This window comes from Solanum tuberosum, unplaced genomic scaffold (assembly GCF_000226075.1).
Source record: "Solanum tuberosum cultivar DM 1-3 516 R44 unplaced genomic scaffold, SolTub_3.0 scf00376, whole genome shotgun sequence".
NCBI classification, from domain to species: Eukaryota; Viridiplantae; Streptophyta; class Magnoliopsida; order Solanales; family Solanaceae; genus Solanum; species Solanum tuberosum.
The window spans coordinates 309,958-331,320 of NW_006239305.1; the positions used below are offsets into that span (position 1 = coordinate 309,958).

The window sequence follows — 21,363 nt, forward strand, 5'->3', positions numbered from 1 at the left end:
CATCATTAGTTAAATTTGATGAGCAACTACTGACAACTTTAGACTAACAAAAATAACACACAAAAATATATACAAATACTATGTGCACAAGAATAAAGATAGTTAATATAAATACATAAAAGCATCCAATTCTTACTGAACAAAAAAAAAGTGGCACCTCGTTATGTTTATGTAAAAGAAACTACAGATCTTCTGTTCACAGGATATGTCAAAACAACAACAATTTCAATACATTTTACAACGACAGAGCAACTGAATATCGCGAACATGTGAAAGAAGGGAGAGATGCTAACGCCTGCTCATTTTTACATTTCGTCTCTATGTATCCTAATTGGGAAGTACCTAATATAAGCCAGAATCACTGGCATATTTGTATAGTAGATCATTTATCAATCCAATCTTTGAAAAGAAGCATCATATATAGAGGGATGTTAAAAGCTGCAATGATAGTAATTATACTCAATGTCCTCACCAATCTCCTAATTACCATCTCTGTCTTTGATTTGTTTGTCTGAGGCAGTGCTTTTACCGCGGTATCTGATCCTATATGTAAAGTCACATCACTGGGATTTGAGGTATCCGTCTCTTGTTTTCTGGCAACTGATCGCATGACAGCATTACCCCTGCATTCGAGAAAAATGCATCGATGTAAGTTGAGCATCCAATAGTCAAGGAGGCACCCAATAGATTACAGAAGAATGACAAACATTGAACTGAAGTGATGATAGCATGATTAGCTTGCTTATCTTGAACAAATCAACATGGAATCAAATTTATGAAGAAAAAGAAAAATATTGAAGGACAACTACCTAAGTAGCTCGGACTCGAGTGTGAGTGTTTGATAAGGGTGCATATCTCGAATCCTTCATGATCTAAATTTTAAGATTCAGGGGTACAAATCCAGTATAGATGCTAGTGCGAGGATTCAACTAAAAATAATTCAGTTAGCTAATAACAGAGTTACAAAAATATGCCTAAATTATGATGGACTATTTGGAGGAAAAGGAATGCACAATTATTTTAGAGCAAGTTGGATCTGTGATTATTATTAAGTATAGATGCATCTTCTTACTGTTTTTTAGGGTGTAACACGGTTGTTGGAAATAATGATATATAGGTCATGATAGACTACTTGAGTTCATTGCACATTCAACAGTGATGTTGTATGGTATAAATCTTTCAAGCACCTTCTGGTTGCGGACTACATACAAATATCTTTAACTGATATAAAAAAAAAAAAAAAAGCATATGCCTAAATTATGATTTCTTCATAGCTTTAGTTTCAAAAATCATTGTATGTGTCTCGAATTTCTCTATTGATTTTGGTCAAAAGTATCCAAAAACGATTGGCCAAATGTGGTACGGATCCCATACACATGTCGTGTCGACACAGGTGTGGCACTGGAAGTGAAGAATCCGAGCAACTTAGACTACTCCAAGCCAAGTTGTAGTGTGAGATACTTCCTCACTGACAGTAGACTTAGACATACAGATTTTTAGAGGTACATGGGGACTTGCTGTAATGCACGATCAGATCCTGCAATTCTTAAAGTGCATTGCTATCTAACAAGGTTATGGTGCTTGTAATCTAGGAGGCAACTTCGAGAAACACACAAGCATGCTCAAGTAAAAATAAATAGTTACTCGCTGCAGTTCATGCAATGACTGGTTCTCTTTGATGGGACTTACCGTTCTACTGAAGCGCTGTCGCTTGAGCATGTAGAAGACACTTTAAAGGTTTTCTTTATGAGGTGCATCGATCCTTCTGCATCCCATATCTCCTCATATTCATATATCTCATCTTCACTTTTCAGTTTTTCCCCACCTCCCGAAAAGCTTGAACTAATTAGACCTCTTACATTCCTCAGAAATCCATCGAGATAGTGCGGAAAGAGCACCCCATTCGTGGGCCAAAGGACGGCAATAAGAAGGGTCATGACAAACAGCAAAATATACCTGAAACATCCACAAACAAACTTTAAGATTACAAGAAACACGGTTTATTAAGACAAATGTTTTGTTTTCATCTCAATATACTGAATTACCATATGTAAATGTATAACTGCACAGGGAGAAAGCACACTTTTGTGGAAATTGCCTCCTCTGGCATTGATCCGTTCGGTAAGATAAGATTACTTGCAGATAATAGCATGTAAGATGGAAACAAATTTCCCTGCTGCCAGCTTATAGTCCCTAGAGTATGCTGCACAACACTATCAATCAAACACCATCCAATCAATACAAACTTTTTCAGTTAAACAAGGTATGATACCTCTTTTACGGAGCCATATTTGGATTTGTGGATTACTGTACACTGATCATGGTCATGCCAGGAGAGAACTAGTGCCTGCAGAAACTCAAAATAATGCAACCCAAAAATCATTCATTTCAATTAGTATTGGGTAGAAATTTCTTCCCTTTATATTGCTACTTTGTTTTGGATAAGCCTACATTACATGCAATAGTATCTAGAATTACTACTGGAAAAATATATAAAAGATCATTGGGCCATGCGGGCATCATAAAATGGAAGGAAATACTTACAGGTTTGATCGAGTCAAGCAGAACATTTGTTCCTTTTTCAGTAATATAGTTATGATATCTGTGAATGGAATTGTGACCAAGTCTGACATAAACATCCATGCGTACAGACACGGTAAATCCGTAATAAGCCACTAAAAGTGAGAGTAAGAGCTTACAATATTTCATTATCCTGAGCAGCACGGTTGATTCTCTGAAATAAATGACGAAATATGTAACTTTTCATTATAAACTCTTTCTCTCAGGATTCTACATGATACCAAAGATATGTTTATCAAAACAGAATATATGAGGGACCTATTAATTAACCATATTACAAGAAAAGTCACATTTTTCTCTTCACAATAGCAACAAGCAAAATGAAGAAGAATTTTTAAAGATCATAATTCCTATTGTTTAGGTTACCGAACTCAAGTGCTCTTTTACTGGAGAGGAATAGTACATGAATGGTGACTTTCAGGGGAGGGAATCTTTCCTCTATAAAATAGAAAAAGCTGAAACAACTTTGACAAGTTTAAGAAAAAGTTAAATTTTACCTGATTAATAATTGATGATGAGCGATATGAACCGCACACAGTTTGATCTGGTCGATACAATGGAATATGAGTCAATAGAACCCTTGGATTTGAAGACAGATCTGCATAAGACAGAGTAAAATGATCTGAGCATCTTACACATTAGTCAAATCACAACATACATGGATAGTGATTGGCTGAACATACGCTTAGAGACATTTTTGACAAATTCCCATGTGGCAGGGGTTACATTGTCTTGGGGATACCCTGTAGACAAGAGATTTTGCTGTGAGTCTTTACGAAATAACAACACCACGAATTGACCCATAATCAATAGTTTCTTTTTCATGTTAATTGATAGGAAGAAAATCAAAATCATTGAAGTGGTGTTTACAAAACAACAACATGAATTGAAGCAGCTCATTAGCAATGAATTACTACTTATATAATCTGTTCTGATCGTCGAAGTGTAGTCACATGGTCATGTGTCATACAGAAAATTACATTATAGTTAGAACCCTCTATCTCGAAGAGTAGTCACATGTTCTAAAACAGCAACTAATAAATAAATTAGCATTTTTAGACACTTCATGTACATAAAAAGGTATAAAGGAATTGGGAGATTGAAATAAGAGAAAGAAAAACACCAGGAAAATATATTCTTGAATACTTATTCAAATAATGGATTTTAACTCTTCGACACTGAAACAAGAAAAGCTAATTTTATCTCTAAGCAATAACAGTTGAAGTCTCCAAACTTTTATATATCAATAGAAAGAACAAAAAGAGCTCCAAATAAAGAGTAGATTGTGATATTACCATCTAAGGTTTGCGCATCGATGGTGATGAAATCTACTTTCCCAGCTGTAAACTGATAGCTCCTTGCACCAAATGCTTTCTCATACTGTTTGATAACCTGCATTATTGTATGCACAGATAAGATCGGAAATAGAATAGGAGTAAACCAGAATGTTCTGCTTCACAGACCAGGCTGGAGCAATGAATGCACTAAATCTGTATGTTAAAGTTTCCGGTATAGAGATTCCATCAGGCTAGTAACATGACAAAATAGCTAGCCAAATGGGAGAACTTAAGAAATAGGTTTGCAGAATCATAAATTTTTGTTTTATAGAGACATTTGGTGCTCCTTGAAACAAAGCACTGATGCCAGATAAATTGAAGCTTGTATGGGTTTGTTTAAGCAACTACAAACACTAGTTGACCTAATCTGAAAACTCTTCATGCTATGAATAATAAATTAGTTAACTTACTTAATAGGCATTTGGCCCCTGGATATGGAACCCCAATTTCAAGTTTTGATTTGAAATTGTCTAAGAAATTTGCACAAAATTTCAACTTCAATTTCAAATCTCAAATTCTCCAAAAAGTAGATTTCAATTTTTTTTTAAATGTAAAACTTGACTCATGCTCGACGTAAACTTTGGGAAGTTTTGATAGTTACACAAATTGCGGGGTTTTCATGTTTACGAGGAAAAATACAACTTAAGAAATCTAAATTGCATGTCCAAACAAAATTTCAACTTTAAATCAATATTGATTTTAATTCACAAAAATCATGTCCAAACGAGGCCTTAGTACTCAGATGATCATGACTCCAAAATTAAGCTCTATTAGATGTTGTTGTGTCTGTATCCTCTCAATGTGAAACCTGGTACTCATCGGAACTCTTGGTTGTAGAAAATTTAGGTGCATCAAATTTCCTTAACAATTATGACCAACAAGGTAACTTGCTACAGTTAATCATGGACACTATTCCAGCAGTTTTCCAGTATCTGGGACACTAGAAAGAGTGAAAGACAAAGCTCATGACTAAATTTTCAACCAAAAGTTTCCTAATGTGATAACTGAGCTCGAGCAGGCCGCAACGCACCAAAAAATATTTCTTCAGTACTTATTGTGCAATGTTGGGGGCTCGAAGACCATCAGATACCGTCCTAGTCTCAACCATAAGTGATGCCGGTCAGGGATCTGTTGCTTTTAGGACTCCGCCGGAACCTTATGAGAAATCAATTTTTTGGGTTCCGGAGGAGTATGGTCGCAAGGCTGAAACTTAAAAGAATTGATGGAAGTGCACCACCAGGAATTGCGGCTTAATTTGACTCAAGACGGGAAAACTTACCAAGTCCAGAAATAGTAAGTATTTCTTGATTCTATGGGTGGTGGTGCATGGTTGTTCTTAGTTGGTGGAGCGATTTGTCTGGTTAATTCCGTTAGCAAAACAAGACCTCAGCCTGCTAACTAGCTATGCGGAGGTATCCCTTCGCGACCGCTTCTTTGAGGGATTATGGCCTTTTAGGCCGCGGAAATTTGAAACCATCCACTAAATAATAGGTTTGTTTGATGCAATGTTTTAGAAGGAGATTTAATCTCCATCTTTTAATAGGCTTATGAGTAATTTGATACATGAAAAGAAGATGAGATATGAACAAGTCAAAAAGCATATTAAAAATTCAAATTTGGCATCAGTTAGAAAACATGTTCCAACTCTATATTAATAATTAACACACCTCTGGCATGCGCGAGTGAAAAGCTGCATACCCTATATCATGGTTTCCAGCAAGGTAGTACAGCTTTATGTTTGTAGTTTGCTCAAGCATGTCAATGTCAAATATATGCTTAAACCGACTCCGGGATTCCTGCCATCTATCAAATTAAATAAATCGAAGTCCAAAGCAGAAGAATAACTAGAGAACATTCAGATATTTCATTTATGAAAATGACTCAATTATGAACTTTATATAAGGAAGCAACTGATAGGAATGTGTCTTGAATTAGTCCAAAAAGTAGAGTTTTCGACTGAGATACAGAGAATTACAATCAGAGCTAGGTTTCAATTTTCATCCACAAAGTAGTTTAATTTTTTATTAGGAGAGTAAAATTTTAAGATAGATCATTAAGCATACACAAGTACTTACTCTTCATCAGAAAGAAAAGACCCACCGTCGGAACAATCACCTAGGAACAGAATTATATCAGGTTTGGATGGTAAAATAGATGATAGGAATGCCCTGCGCATATACAAATATGTATAGAACTGAGCAGCTTCAAGTGCAAAGGATTTCGGGGCAAGATGAAGAGAAGTTCTGTCCATGAGCTGTCAAAATACAAAATATGTTGTGAATATGAAATCAAAATGTCAAAGCACAGAATAATATAAAGATAAGCACAGTAAATCCACCATTATTTTCAGAAGCAATACCTGAGGATCAGTCAGAACAGCAATTTTCACGTAATCACGTTGATGATCTACTCCATCTGACTGAAACCAAGGAAAACAAAGGTTAATACACCTGAGTTTTTACGCCAGCTCAAAAAAGCTGAATCTTTATGGAGGGGACAAGTCATTAAAATGTATACATCTAAGTATCGAGATAATTAAGAAGTAGACTTCATGAAGAGGAAATTTACCGAAAAAGCATTGCCTTATCTAGAGCTACCAAATTATTGCTCTATAATTAACCGAAGAAGTTCCCTCAAATAAAGTATCTAGCATACGAAAGTCCACCACTTATACATATAATTATAAGTTAACTTACCAAAAAGAGTTCTTTTATTTTCTTTTTAATTTCTAAACAAGCTAGCCTTTTGTTAAATCTGAATGAGCTTTTGACAGAATATTGTTAGGATCAAGCGCTTAGCCGCTTACCATCATACCAAAAGTTATAGTTGATAGCAAGGGATCAACTTTATTTCTTAACCAAGCCCACCAATCAAGCGCCACATTCGATCATGACTCCGACCCAGGCCACCCCAGCCCCCTTGTAGACCTTCCCATAGGTATGATGTTGGCATTACCCAACACTTATGATTCTCAATGAGTAAACAAGAACTAACACACAAAATCACAGCTCCAACTAGCATAAAAAGTGGTTGGAAGTACAAAATGAAAGGCCACTATCATTTTACAAACTAAAGATGATAACAATTGCATACACTATATACTAATTCACAGATTCAGTTGGAAGGATAAATTTCATCTTCCATTGGTCAACGGTGAGCTGAATATTCCCTGATCTGGAGTTGAGCTGCTTAAGATGAGGAATCCCAAATCCCAAAATAGACTTACAAAAATGGGAAATGGAAATCATTTTTAACCAAAAGAAGTAGAAAAAGATCATTTCTTTAACATCACACAACCCCTCAAAATCCAAGCTCACTTGCAGCTGAACACTGTCAATTACATCACAAAACAGAACAATAAATAGAGAAAAAAAATGATTCTTGAATCTAGCTCAAGTCAAAGATAAAGTTAAAAGTAAATTACCACTTCATCAAAGTTTGGAACTTTACCATGGAAGAAGAAGGAGGAGGATGAGGCCAAGAACATGAGAGAAAAGGGACCCAAAATGAGAACATCTCTCCATAGAGAAGAGTCAATGCCCAAATAAGGCTTAAGAAAACAGCTAACTTCAACATCTCTGTTAACTCAGCAATTACTGCTCCCTCTCTACTTCCATTTTTTTCTTCTAGATCCCAAAACAAAGCTCACAAAGCTGAATAAGTTAGTTTAATTAGCTGAGTTTTTTAGACTTTTAGTTATAGGTAGCTTGGCACCTCTTTAACATCAATGGTGATTTTCTTCTATTTTTCTTAATTATTTTTTATTTTTTATTTTTTATTTCATGGTTTTTCGTTTGTACAATGATTAGTAAGCAGTTTTTTTATCAACATACTTCTGAGGGATAATTATGAAATTCAGAAATTATGTAAAGCAGGTATACTTAACTAATTTTATATAATAGTAGTAATAACTTTTAGTAAGTTTTAATCTTGAAATGAATATAGCTTTTTAGAAAACTAAAAGATGGCTTTAAAATATCACATTTAATTGCCTTAAAAATATTACAGTATTTGATTACAATGTAGGGAGATATTAGTATAAGGGTCGTTTGGTCATGCGATATGAAATCATGATATGAATCATGAAATAAAATTATGAGATGAAATGGTTTGGTCATGCGATATGAAATCATGAAATGATGTTGAAGTTTTGTTTGAACATGCGATTTGAACCTTTTATGTGGTATGTTTTCTCGTAAACATAAAAATCTCATAAGTTGTAAACTATTAAATTGTCCCAATTCTTTATACAATCTTACCAAATAAATAAAAGTTTATAAAATCCCATAATACATTATCACAAAGATATTCTTAAAAAATACAAGATTTATTGATCAAACTTTAATTCAATAAAAAAAATTAAACATGTATAAATTGTGGTGTACTAGTTTTTAATATAGTCTCCCACATAGTACGGACAACTTTTTCAAGTTGAACTTACATTTCTTGTTCATATGACCAAGAAGACGAATCAACATTTTTACTTTGAGCCATTTGTTGGTCAATTTGGTTGGTAAATAAATTTGATAAAAATAATAAATTTGGTGAATATAAATGGTAAAGTAGCAATTGATAAATTCTATGTTTTGAGAATAATCGATATATGAGATGTAAATGATTTAAAAAGTAATGAAATGAATTATAAATTTATTTGCATATGAAATAAATGGTTGGTAGTAGGGGTGTACAAAACCGAACCGAAAACCGAACCAAACCGCAAAATCGAGTCAACCCGGAAAAAAAACCCGACTAGTGGTTTGGTTTTAGAAAAAAAAAAACCGCTATATTTGGGTTTGTTTGGTTTTAAACTAAAAAAAAAACACTCAAAGACCAAACCAACCCGAATTTATATATATAATTTTAAAATTTATTTATACATAAAAATATTTACTTTGATATAGTTTTAAAAAGTTTCTTATACTTTTCCATAGTTTTTATCTTTTAATATATTATTTCAAGTTTGAAACTTAGAACTTGGCCAATAAAGCTTAAATCAAAATCAAACTAATACTAATGCAAAAAGAAAATCAATTCAACACTAAGAATGACAATAATATTGAATATTTGCTCTTTAGTTTTACATTGGTTTAGACAATTAAAATACATAATCTAATTTTAATTTTCTTTAATATTTAGTCATGTAACTAATACTTATTAAACTTAATTTTAGCATGATTTAGTACTTTTAAATTATGATCATTTTTATTATGACTTGTTAATTTGCAATATTTGTTTTACGCAATTTCATTATTATTATTTTTGTTGGATATTTTAGTGTCATTAATCATATCATATTGTGTTATATTTTTAAGAAACATCTTAGATAGTTGTATTTTTGGTAGGACTAAAGAAATATTTGAAGTACAATTAAATTATATGTTTGTATGAATACTTTACCGGAAAAACCTGAAACAACCCGAAAAACCCGAGGTTGAAAACCCCGAGTTTTATTGGTTTGGTTTGGTTTATAAATTTAAAAATTCGACACATATGGTTTGGTTTGATATTTGAAAAAACTGAACCAACCTAGCCATGTACACCCCTAGTTGGTAGATATAAATGTGGGGTTGTTTTTACAAAATATAAACTTGTGGGTCAATTTTTATATTTGAAAAATCTCAAATCATGATTTGAAATTCCCAAATCATAATTTTTGGAGAATATGAGATCATGAGATGAAATCAGCGTGAAATCACATGTCTAAACGCTAATTTCATCTCATAATTTCATATCATGATATGATATCGCATGGTCAAACTCTTACTTATCGTTTCTTTTTGAAGTTTGGGGTTTTATAAAAGAATCTTCTCAAGCTACTCTATCTACTCTATTGTTCCTTTTTACTAGTCTCTTGTATTGAAAAAAATAAAATTTTCATTTTATTTTTCTATTTAAATCAATCAAGAGAGATTTATTGATTTTTTTAGATTTTAATTATTAAATAATTACATAAAATATTATTTCTTTCATTTGTTTTTACTTGTCCACTATACTGAAAATAGATATCCACAATTACTTGTCTAGTTTGGAAAATAAAAAATAATTTATCACTTAGTTTTCAATTTACATTATTATTAACTATAATCATTTTTCCATGCATTTTTCAAAATATTGAATTTATTGTATCCAAAATGTGATAATGTTAAATTGTCATTCTATTTATTATTCCTTAAGAAATGTGTTAAGTCAACACCGAACAATTAAAAATTCTAAAAAAGTTATAGTTAGACTTTCAAAGTATAGTTAATACTTTGTATACAAAATTACACCGAATATATTATTATTGTCATTAATAATACTTTTGTGTGGAAAATTTGGTTAAACACCTCATAACTAATGATTTTCTTAAGAAAAGTTTCAAGTTATCAATTAAGGACAATTAAAAAGGAACGTCAAGAGAATTTGATTACTGTGAAAATTGGGTTAGACTTTGTTCGAAGACATTAATGTAAGAAGGTATTATTTTTTTCTTAAATGGTCTTAACAAATATCTAATGAATAATTTTCAAATATACTTCTTTGCAATTTCCTATTTATACTTTTCTCAGTGGATATACCAAAACCTTAAAAAATTTACTTATTGTTGACCAGATGGAAGTAAGTATATACAAACTGTTGTCTGTCTTTAATATACATCAATAAACACCATCCTTATGTCCCTTTGTTTCACCAAAATGTCGAAAAATGACTCCAAAAATTATTTTCAAAAGATGTAAAATGATATTGTACCAAAAGAACCAAGTAAACGTTTTAGCAAAATACAATGTCACGTACAATAACAAACAATTAAATGTTATAACCAGTGTCTCGTCTTTCCCCAGAAGCACAAATCCACGCAGGAAAAACAGTACTATGCACAAAACTGAATAATCCAGTTCATCAACACTGTGTAAGAATTTCTTCTTTTTAAGGATACATTATAACAATTACACTCGATCCCAATTTGAGGATCGATCACCACTATGGAAATATAGGAATAAGCTACAACAATTTAACAACTATAACTACGCCTCAGCCCCAAAAGCAAGTTGGGGTCAATAGGTACATTTTGAATGGTATACGTTGAGCAGCAAGTATGTGAAGAACCAAACATGAACTTTTTTGGGCTACGATTCGTGTTACCAATGTATCTGAATGCTGTCTGGGAGTTTATCAGAAGCTTCTTTATGTGTAACATATATGGACCTGAGTACAAAGAGAGCTGGGAATCAATAGTTTTTCGGATGGTGGGGATGTTTCTTCCAGGGATTTCTGCTCATAGCCCGGTTAATTATGTCAACTCTGTAAGACTTGGAAGGAAGAAGTGTTCAGATGTCATCGTTTTGGAAAGTCTAGATTGAAATGCCTTGATCAAGTGATTTATGTCTCAAAAAATAAACTCGTTAGAGCTTTTTCGTGTCTTGAATAAAGTTTACAGATAATATTTTGGTGTTGTGATTGTAAGAAGTGTTGGAACTATTATGAGTTGTTGATGTGAATGTATCAATGAGAGTACATGTAGAAGTTTTTGTTGTTGTTGTTGTTGAATGTATGTAGATTGGTTTGTCTTATGAACCTATTGAATAAATGTTGTTTCAGTGATTGCTTGTTATTAGATTTGTTTGATAAAGGCAAGTGTTTTACATTCATTGATTTGACGTGAACATCTGGTTCTGCCAGTCATCCCCCAACCAATGCCACTAATTGACATGAACCCAAAATGTACGTAAAATGTTATCAAGGTAGTAACCGTAAATATATCATGTTGAAAATTGAAATTAAAAAGTTACTTTAAAAAAAGGCATTCTTATTGAAACAGAATGAATACACCTTATTAGTAAACGTAAAAAACACTGAAACTAATTCTATATAATTTGGTGATTCATCATTAGTTAAATTTGATGAGCAACTACTGACAACTTTAGACTAACAAAAATAACACACAAAAATATATACAAATACTATGTGCACAAGAATAAAGATAGTTAATATAAATACATAAAAGCATCCAATTCTTACTGAACAAAAAAAAAGTGGCACCTCGTTATGTCTATGTAAAAGAAACTACAGATCTTCTGTTCACAGGATATGTCAAAACAACAATTTCAATACATTTTACAACGACAGAGCAACTGAATATCGCGAACATGTGAAAGAAGGGAGAGATGCTAACGCCTGCTCATTTTTACGTCTCGTCTCTATGTATCCTAATTGTGAAGTACCTAATCGAAGCCAGCATCACTGGCATATTTGTATAGTAGATCATTTATCAATCCAATCTTTGAAAAGAAGCATCATATATAGAGGGATGTTAAAAGCTGCAATGATAGAAATTATACTCAATGTCCTCACCAATCTCCTAATTACCATCTTTGTCTTTGATTTGTTTGTCCGAGGCAGTGCCTTTACCGCGGTATCTGATCCTATAAGTAAAGTCACATCAGCAGGATTTGAGGTATCCGTCTCTTGTTTTCTGGCAACTGACCGCATGATAGCATTACCCCTGCATTCGAGAAAAATGCATCAATGTAACTTGAGCATCAAATAGTCTAAAATACAATGAGGCACCCAATAGATTACTGAAGAATGAGAACAATTGAACTGAAGTGATGATAGCATGGATAGCGCGCTTGCTTATCTTGAACAAATCAACATGGAATCAAATTTATGAAGAAAAAGAAAAATATTGAAGGATAACTACCTAAGTAGCTCGGACTCGAGTGTGAGTGTCTGATAAGGGTGCATATCTCGGATCCTTCATGATCTAAATTTTAAGATTCAGGGGTACAAATCCAGTATAGATGCTAGTGCGAGGATTCAACTAAAAATAATTCAGCTAGCTAATAACAGTTACAAAAATATGCCTAAATTATGGTGGACTATTTGGAGGAAAAGGAATGCACAATTATTTTAGAGCAAGTTGGATCTGTGATTATTATTAAGTATAGATGCATCTTCTTACTGTTTTTTAGGGTGTAACACGGTTGTTGGAAATAATGATATATAGGTCATGATAGACTACTTGAGTTCATTGCACATTCAACAGTGATGTTGTATGGTATAAATCTTTAAAGCACCTTCTGGTTGCGGACTACATACAAATATCTTTAACTGATATAAAAAAATAAAAATAAAAAGCATATGCCTAAATTATGATTTCTTCCTAGCTTTAGTTTCAGAAATCATCGTATGTGTCTCGAATTTCTCTATTGACTTTGGTCAAAAGTATCCAAAAACAATTGGCCAAATCTGGTACGAACCCATATACATGTCGTGTCGACACAGGTGTGGCACTGTAAGTGAAGAATCCGAGCAACTTAGACTACTCCAAGCCAAATGAAGTGTGAGATACTTCCCCATTGACAGTAGACTTAGACACACAGATTTTTAGAGGTACATGGGGACTTGCTGTAATGCACGATTGGTTCCTGTAATTCTTAAAGTGCATTGCTATCTAACAAGGTTAGGGTGCTTGTAATCTAGGAGGCAACTTCGAGAAACACACAAGCATGCTCAAGTAAATAGAAATAGTTACTTGCTGCAGTTCATGCAATGACTGGTTCTCTTTGATGGGACTTACCGTTCTACTGAAGCGCTGTCGCTTGAGCATGTAGAAGACACTTTAAAGGTTTTCTTTATGAGGTGCATCGATCCTTCTGCATCCCATATCTCCTCATATTCATATATCTCATCTTCACTTTTCAGTTTTTTCCCACCTCCCGAAAAGCTTGAACTAATTAGACCTCTTACATTCCTCAGAAATCCATCAAGATAGTGTGGAAAGAGCACCCCATTCGTGGGCCAAAGGACGGCAATAAGAAGGGTCATGACAAACAGCAAAATATACCTGAAACATCCACAAACAAACTTTAAGATTACAAGAAACACGGTTTATTAAGACAAATGTTTTGTTTTCATCTCAATATACTGAATTACCATATGTAAATGTATAACTGCACAGGGAGAAAGCACACTTTTGTGGAAATTGCCTCCTCTGGCATTGATCCGTTCGGTAAGATAAGATTACTTGCAGATAATAGCATGTAAGATGGAAACAAATTTCCCTGCTGCCAGCTTATAGTCCCTAGAGTATGCTGCACAACACTATCAATCAAACACCATCCAATCAATACAAACTTTATCAGTTAAACAAGTTGTGATACCTCTTTTACGGAACCATATTTGGATTTGTGGATCACTGTACACTGATCATGGTCATGCCCGGAAAGAATCAGTGCCTGCAGAAACTCAAAATAATGCAACCCAAAAATCATTCATTTCAGTTAGTATTGTGTAGAAATTTCTTCCCTTTATATTGCAACTATGTTTTGGATAAGCCTACATTACATGCAATAGTATCTAGAATTACTACTGAAAATATATATAAAAGATCATTGGGCCATGCGGACATCATAAAATGGAAGGAAATACTTACAGGTTTGATCGAGTCAAGCAGGTCATTTGTTCCTTTTTCAGTAATATAGTTTTGATATCTGTGAATGGAATTGTGACCAAGTCTGGCATAAACATCCATGCGCACAGACATACTAAATCCGTAATAAGCCACTAAAAGTGAGAGTAAGAGCTTACAATATTTCATTATCCTGAGCAGCACGGTTGATTCTCTGAAATAAATGACGAAATATGTAACTTTTCATTATAAACTCTTTCTCTCAGGATTCTACATGATACCAAAGATATGTTTATCAAAACAGAATATATGAGGGACCTATTAATTAACCATATTACAAGAAAAGTAACATTTTCTCCTCACAATAGCAACAAGCAAAATGAAGAAGAATTTTTAAAGATCATAATCCCTATTGTTTAGGTTCTCGAACTCAAGTGCTCTTTTACTGGAGAGGAATAGTATATGAATGGTGACTTTCAGGGGAGGGAATCTTTCTCTATAAAATAGAAAAATCTAAAACAACTTTGACAAGTTTAAGAAAAAGTTAAATTTTACCTGATTAATAATTGATGATGAGCGATATGAACCGCACGCAGTTTGATCTGGTCGATACAACGGAATATGAGTCAATAGAACCCTTGGATTCGAAGACAGATCTGCATAAGACAGTAAAATGATCTGAGCTTCTTACACACAAGTCAAATCACAACATACTCACAACATACATGGATAGTGGTTGGCTGAACATACGCTTAGAGACATTTTTGACAAATTCCCATGTGGCAGGGGTTAAATTGTTTTGGGGATGCCCTGTAGACAAGAGATTTTGCTGTGAGTCTTTACAAAATAACATCATGAATCGAACCGTAATCAATAGAGTCTCTTTTTCATGTTAATTGATAGGAAGAAGAGCAAAATCATTAAAGTGGTGTTTACAAAATAACAATACCATGAATTGAACCAGCTCATTAGCAATGAATTACTACTTACATTATCTGTTCTGATCGTCAAAGAGTAGTCACATGGTCATGTGTCATACAGAAAACTACTACATTATAGTTAGAACCCTCTATCTCGAAGAGTAGTCACATGTTCTAAAACAGCAACTACTAAAAAAATTAGCATTTTTAGACACTACATGTATAAAAAGGTATAGGAATTGGGGAGATTGAAATAAGTGAAAGAAAAAGACCAGGCAAATATATTCTTGAATAGTTATTCAAAAATTGGAAATTAACTCTTCGACGCTGAAACGAGAAAAGTTTTAGTTTTATCTCTAAGCAATAACTGTTGAAGTTGCCAAACTTTTATATATATTAATAGAAACAACAAAAAGAGCTCCAAATAAGAGTAGATTGTGATATTACCATCTAAGGTTTGCGCATCGATGGTGATGAAATCTACTTTCCCAGCTGTAAACTGATAGTTCCTTGCACCAAATGCTTTCTCATAGCGTTTGATAACCTACATTATTGTGTGCACAGATAAGCTCGGAAATAGAATAAGAGTAAACCAGAATGTTCTGCTTCACATATCAGGCCGGAGCAATGAATGCACTAAATCTGTATGTTAAAGTTTCCGGTGTAGAGATTCCATCAAGCTAGTGACATGACAAAATAGCAGGCCAAATGGAAGCATGATTTTCCCTCATAGCTGAAAACATTGAACTCTTGTAGCAAACAATAACTTGGTTGGTGCAGAATCATAAATTGTTGTTTTATAGACATTTGGTGCTCCTTGAAACAAAGCACTGATGCCAGATAAATTGAAGCTTGTATGGGTTTCTTTAAGCATCTACAAACACATCCACTTTACCATCAACTACAAACACTAGTTGACCTAATCTGAAAACTCTTCATGTTATGAATAATGAATTAGTTAACTTACTTAATAGGCATTTGGACACTGGATATGGAATCCAATTTCAAGTTTTGATTTCAAATTCCAAAAATGTGATTTCAAATTTTTTTCAATGTAAAACTTGACTCATCCTCGACTTGAATTTTGGGAAAGTTTTGATATTTTTTATAAATTGTGGGGTTTTCATGTTTATGAGGAAAAATACAAAAGAAATCTAAATTGCATGTTCAAACAAAATTTCAACTTTAAACCAATCTTGATTTTAAATCACTAAAATCATGTCCAAACCAGGCCTTAGTACACAGATGATCATGACTCCAAAATTAAGCTCGATCATCCAACTCAATGAACAATAGTTGAATTATCCTAGTTATTCAACTTTTTCTGAAATTAGATGCTGTTGTTTCTGGATCCTCTCAATGTAAAACCTGGTACTCATCGGAACTCTTGGTTGTAGAAAATTTAGGTGCATCAAATTTCCTTAACAATTATGACCAACAAGGTAACTTGCTACAGTTAATCATGGACACTATTCCAGCAGTTTTCCAGTATCTGGGACACTAGAAAGAGTGAAAGACAAAGCTCGTGACTAAATTTTCAACCAAAAGTTTCCTAATGTGATAACTGAGCTCGAGCAGGCCGTAACACACAAAAAATATTTCTTCAGTACTTATTGTGCAATGTTGGGGGCTCGAAAACCATCAGATACCATCCTAGTCTCAACCAAAAGCGATGCCGGTCAGGGATCTGTTGCTTTTAGGACTCCGCCAGCACCTTATGAAAAATCAAAATTTTTGGGCTCTAGGGGAGTATGGTTGCAAGGCTGAAACTTAAAAGAATTGACGGAAGGGCACCACTAGGAATTGCGGCTTAATTTGACTCAAGACGGGAAACCTTACTAGGTCCAGAAATAGTAAGTATTTCTTGATTCTATGGGTGGTGTGCATGGTTATTCTTAGTTGGTGGAGCGATTTGTCTGGTTAATTCCGTTAGCAAACAAGACCTCAGCCTGCTAACTAGCTATGCGGAGGTATCCCTTCGCGACCACTTCTTTGAGGGACTCCAGCCTTTTAGGCCGCGGAAATTTGAAACCATCCACTAAATAATAGGTTTGTTTCATGCAATGTTTTAGAAGGAGATTTAATCTCCATCTTTTCATAGGCTTATGAGTAATTTGATACATGAAAAGAAGATGAGATATGAACAAGTCAAAGAGCATATTAAATATCAGTTAAATAACATGTTCCAACTCTATCTGAATAATTAACACACCTCTGGCATACGCGAGTGAAAAGCAGCATACCCTATATCATGGTTTCCAGCAAGGTAGTACAGCTTTATGTTTGTAGTTTGCTCAAGCATGTCAATGTCAAATATATGCTTAAACCGGCTCCAGGATTCCTGCCATCTATCAAATTAAATAAATCGAAGTCCAAAGCAGAAGAATAACTGGAGAACATTCAGATATTTCATTTATGAAAGTGACTAAATTATGAACTTTATATAAGGAAGCAACTGATAGGAATGTGCCTTAAATTAGTCCAAAAAGAGTTTTCGACTGAGAAATACAGAGAATTACAATCAGAGCTAGGTTTCGATTTTCATCCACAAGGTAGTTTAATTTTTTATTAGGAGAGTAAATTTTAAGATAGAACATTAAGCTTACACAAGTACTTACTCTTCATCAGAGAGAAAAGGCCCACCGTCGAAATAATCACCTAGGAACAGAATTATATCTGGTTTGGATGGTAAAATAGATGATAGGAATGCCCTGCGCATATACAAATATGTATAGAACTGAGCAGCTTCAAGTGCAAAGGATTTCGGGGCAAGATGAAGAGAAGTTCTGTCCATGAGCTGTCAAAATACAAAATATGTTGTGAATATGAAATCAAAATGTCAAAGCACAGAATAATATAAAGATAAGCACAGTAAATCCACCATTATTTTCAGAAGCAATACCTGAGGATCAGTCAGAACAGCAATTTTCACGTAATCACGTTGATGATCTACTCCATCTGACTGAAACCAAGGTCAACAAAGGTTAATACACCTGAGTTTTTACGCCAGCTCAAAAAAGCTGAATCTTTATGGAGGGGACAAGTCATTAAAATGTATACATCTAAGTATCGAGATAATTAAGAAGTAGACTTCATGAAGAGGAAATTTACCGAAAAAGCATTGCCTTATCTAGAGCTACCAAATTATTGCTCTATAATTAACCGAAGAAGTTCCCTCAAATAAAGTATCTAGCATACGAAAGTCCACCACTTATACATATAATTATAAGTTAACTTACCAAAAAGAGTTCTTTTATTTTCTTTATAATTTTCTAAACAAGCTAGCCTTTTGTTAAATCTGATCAAGCGCTTAGCCGCTTACCATCATACCAAAAGTTATAGCTGAGAGCAAGGGCACAACTTTATTTCTTAACCAAGCCCACCAATCAAGCGCCACATTCAACCATGACTCCGACCCAGGCCACCCCAGCCCCCTTGTAGACCTTCCGATAGGTACGATGTTGGCATTACCCAACACTTATGATTTTCAATGAGTAAACAAGAACTAACACACAAATTCACAGCTCCAACTAGCATTAAAAGTGGTTGGACAAGTACAAAATGAAAGGCCACTGTCATTTACAAATAAAGCTCCATAGAGAAGATGATAACAGTTGACAAATACTAATACACAGATTCAATGGGGAGAACAAATTTTTTCTCTATTGGTCAACTGGGAGCTGAATATTCCCTGATCTGGAGATAAGCTGCTTAAGATGAGGAATCCCAAATCCCACAAGAGACTTACAAAAATGGGAAATGGAAATCATTTTTAACCAAAAGAAGTAGAAAAAGATCATTTCTTTAACATCACACAACCCCTCAAAATCCCAGCTCACTTGCAGCTGAATATTGTCCATTACATCACAAAACAGAACAGAAAAAAAAAATGATTCTTGAATCTAGCTCAAGTCAAAGATAAAGTTAAAAGTAAATTACTACTTCATCAAAGTTTGGAACTTTACCATGGAAGAAGAAGAAGGGGGATGAGGCCAAGAACATGAGAGAAAAGGGACCCAAAATGAGAACATCTCTCCATAGAGAAGAGTCAATGCCCAAATAAGGCTTAAGAAAACAGCTAACTTCAACATCTCTTGTTAACTCAGCAATTACTGCTCCTTCTCTACTTCCATTTTTTTCTTGTAGATCCCAAAACAAAGCTCACAAAGCTGAATAAGTTAGTTTAATTAGCTGAGTTTTTTAGACTTTTAGTTATAGGTAGCTGGCACCTCTTTAACATCAATGGTGATTTCTTCTATTTTTCTTAATTATTTTTTATTTTTTATTTTTTATTTCATGGTTTTTCGTTTGTACAATGATTAGTAAGCAGTTTTTTTATCAGCATACTTCTGAGGGATAATTATGAAATTCAGAAATTATGTAAAGCAGGTATACTTAACTAATTTTATATAATAGTAGTAATAACTTTTAGTAAGTTTTTATCTTGAAATGAATAGATTTTTAGAAAACTAAAAGATGTTATGAATTAGTTACTTCAAAAGGTGGGGTGGGGGTGGGGGGTGCGGGGAACAAGTAGCTTTAAAATATCACATTTAATTGCCTTAAAAATATTATTTGATTATAATGTAGGAAGATATTAGTATAAGGGTCGTTTGGTCATGCGATATGAAATCATGATATGAATCATGAAATGAAATCATGAAATGATGTTGAAGTTTTGTTTGAACATGTGATTTGAACAATCATGAGATGAAATCGTTTGGTCATGTTATATGAAATCATGATATGAATCATGAAATGAAATCATGAAATGATGTTGAAGTTTTGTTTGAACATGTGATTTGAACCTTTTATGTGGTATGTTTTCTCGTAAACATAAAACTTCATAAGTTGTAAACTATTAAATTGTATCTTACCAAATAAATAAAAGTTTATAAAATCTCATAATACGTTATCACAAAGATATTCTTAAAAAATACAAGATTTATCGATCAAACTTTAATTCAATAAAAAAAAAATTAACATATATAAATTGTGGTGTACTAGTTTTTAATATAGTCTCCCACATAGTACAGACAACTTTTTCAAGTTGAACTTACATTTCTATGACCAAGAAGACGAATCAACATATTTATTTTGAACCATTTGTTGGTAAATAAATTTGATTAAAAATAATAAATTTGATGAATATAAATGGTAAAGTAGCAATTGATAAATTCGATGTTAGTGAGAATAATCGATATATGAGATGTAAATGATTTTAAAAGTAATTATATGAACTATAAATTTATTTGCATATGAAATAAATGGTTGGTAGATATAAATGTGGGTTGTTTTTACAAAATATAAATTTGTGGATCAATTTTTGTATTTGAAATATCTCAAATCATGATTTTTGGAGAATATGAGATTTCATCTTAGCATGAAATCGTATGTCCAAGCGCTGATTTCATCTCACAATCATATCGTAATATGATATCGTATGATCAAACGCTTACTTATCGTTTCTTTTTGAAGTTTGGGATTTATAAAAGAATCTTCTCAAGCTACTCTATCTACTCTATTGTTCCTTTTTGCTAGTCTCTTGTATTAAAAAAAATAAAAAAATTATGAGAAAATGGTCAAATGCCCCCTTAAACTATGACCGAATTCTCAACTACACATTCATTCTTCACGGGAGTCCTATCACCTCCTAAACTGTTTAAAACAAAAATTATTACCATCCTAGATGCCTACATGGCAAAGTGAGTGTATTGCACTCTCCTGGAGAGAGTGAAGATAAAAAATAAATATTAAAATTTTACTTTTAATATTTTTTCATAAATATATGCATTTTAATTTTTTAATTATTTTTCTTATTTGTTTCTACTTCTAATTTTGTTTCTTCTCCATAGCAACTTAGTAGAGCATCAATGACAACCGCCAAATTACACCACTTCTCACCATTTTGAAACCACCGTCATTATTATATGGGAACCTTATTATATTAATCAATATACCACAAATCGTAGATAATAATTCCATCCCTTTTCTCCACAATCAGGAACTACGGACTCAAAATCTTTCAAAGCAAACAAATTTAAGCTTAATATAGTGATACTCAACTTATTGTCTTCGATTAAACTTTCAATACAAGGAAAGTTTTTGATCCTATATTCAATACCCAAAAGACCCA

At 33.3% G+C, this 21,363-nt stretch overlaps 2 protein-coding genes across 2 annotated transcripts; both read right to left on the minus strand.

Moving 5' to 3' along the window:
* Positions 1–118: 118 nt before the first annotated feature.
* Positions 119–7,606, minus strand: LOC102589173 (uncharacterized protein C630.12-like). The gene is made up of 13 exons (XM_006362041.2): positions 7,368–7,606; positions 6,277–6,336; positions 5,993–6,171; positions 5,585–5,720; positions 3,876–3,972; positions 3,264–3,323; positions 3,078–3,178; positions 2,700–2,734; positions 2,545–2,602; positions 2,273–2,347; positions 2,046–2,203; positions 1,690–1,956; positions 119–623 (listed from the first exon to the last, which is right to left on the minus strand). Exons 1-13 carry the CDS (start codon positions 7,491–7,493, stop codon positions 383–385), a joined length of 1,593 nt encoding a protein of 530 aa, XP_006362103.1. The 5' UTR covers positions 7,494–7,606; the 3' UTR covers positions 119–382.
* A 4,446-nt stretch (positions 7,607–12,052) lies between these two features.
* On the minus strand, positions 12,053–19,488 carry LOC102589837 (uncharacterized protein C630.12-like). The gene is made up of 13 exons (XM_006362043.2): positions 19,193–19,488; positions 18,130–18,189; positions 17,846–18,024; positions 17,440–17,575; positions 15,675–15,771; positions 15,058–15,117; positions 14,863–14,963; positions 14,487–14,521; positions 14,332–14,389; positions 14,060–14,134; positions 13,833–13,990; positions 13,477–13,743; positions 12,053–12,399 (listed from the first exon to the last, which is right to left on the minus strand). The coding sequence occupies exons 1-13, from the start codon at positions 19,316–19,318 to the stop codon at positions 12,159–12,161; spliced, it is 1,593 nt and encodes a 530-aa protein (XP_006362105.1). The 5' UTR covers positions 19,319–19,488; the 3' UTR covers positions 12,053–12,158.
* Between the last annotated feature and the right edge of the window lie 1,875 nt (positions 19,489–21,363).

Coding starts and splice junctions, on each gene's coding strand:
- LOC102589837 (XM_006362043.2), bottom strand. CDS start 19,318: ATGTTGAAGTTAGCTGTTTTCTTAAGCCTTATTTGGGCATTGACTCTT. Junction 14,135..14,331: donor TGCTTGACTCGATCAAACCT/GTAAGTATTTCC, acceptor GAGTTTCTGCAG/GCACTGATTCTTTCCGGGCA. Junction 12,400..13,476: donor GACAGCGCTTCAGTAGAACG/GTAAGTCCCATC, acceptor TCTCGAATGCAG/GGGTAATGCTATCATGCGGT.
- LOC102589173 (XM_006362041.2), bottom strand. CDS start 7,493: ATGTTGAAGTTAGCTGTTTTCTTAAGCCTTATTTGGGCATTGACTCTT. Junction 2,603..2,699: donor GCTCAGGATAATGAAATATT/GTAAGCTCTTAC, acceptor TTCCATTCACAG/ATATCATAACTATATTACTG. Junction 2,204..2,272: donor AATATGGCTCCGTAAAAGAG/GTATCATACCTT, acceptor AGTGTTGTGCAG/CATACTCTAGGGACTATAAG.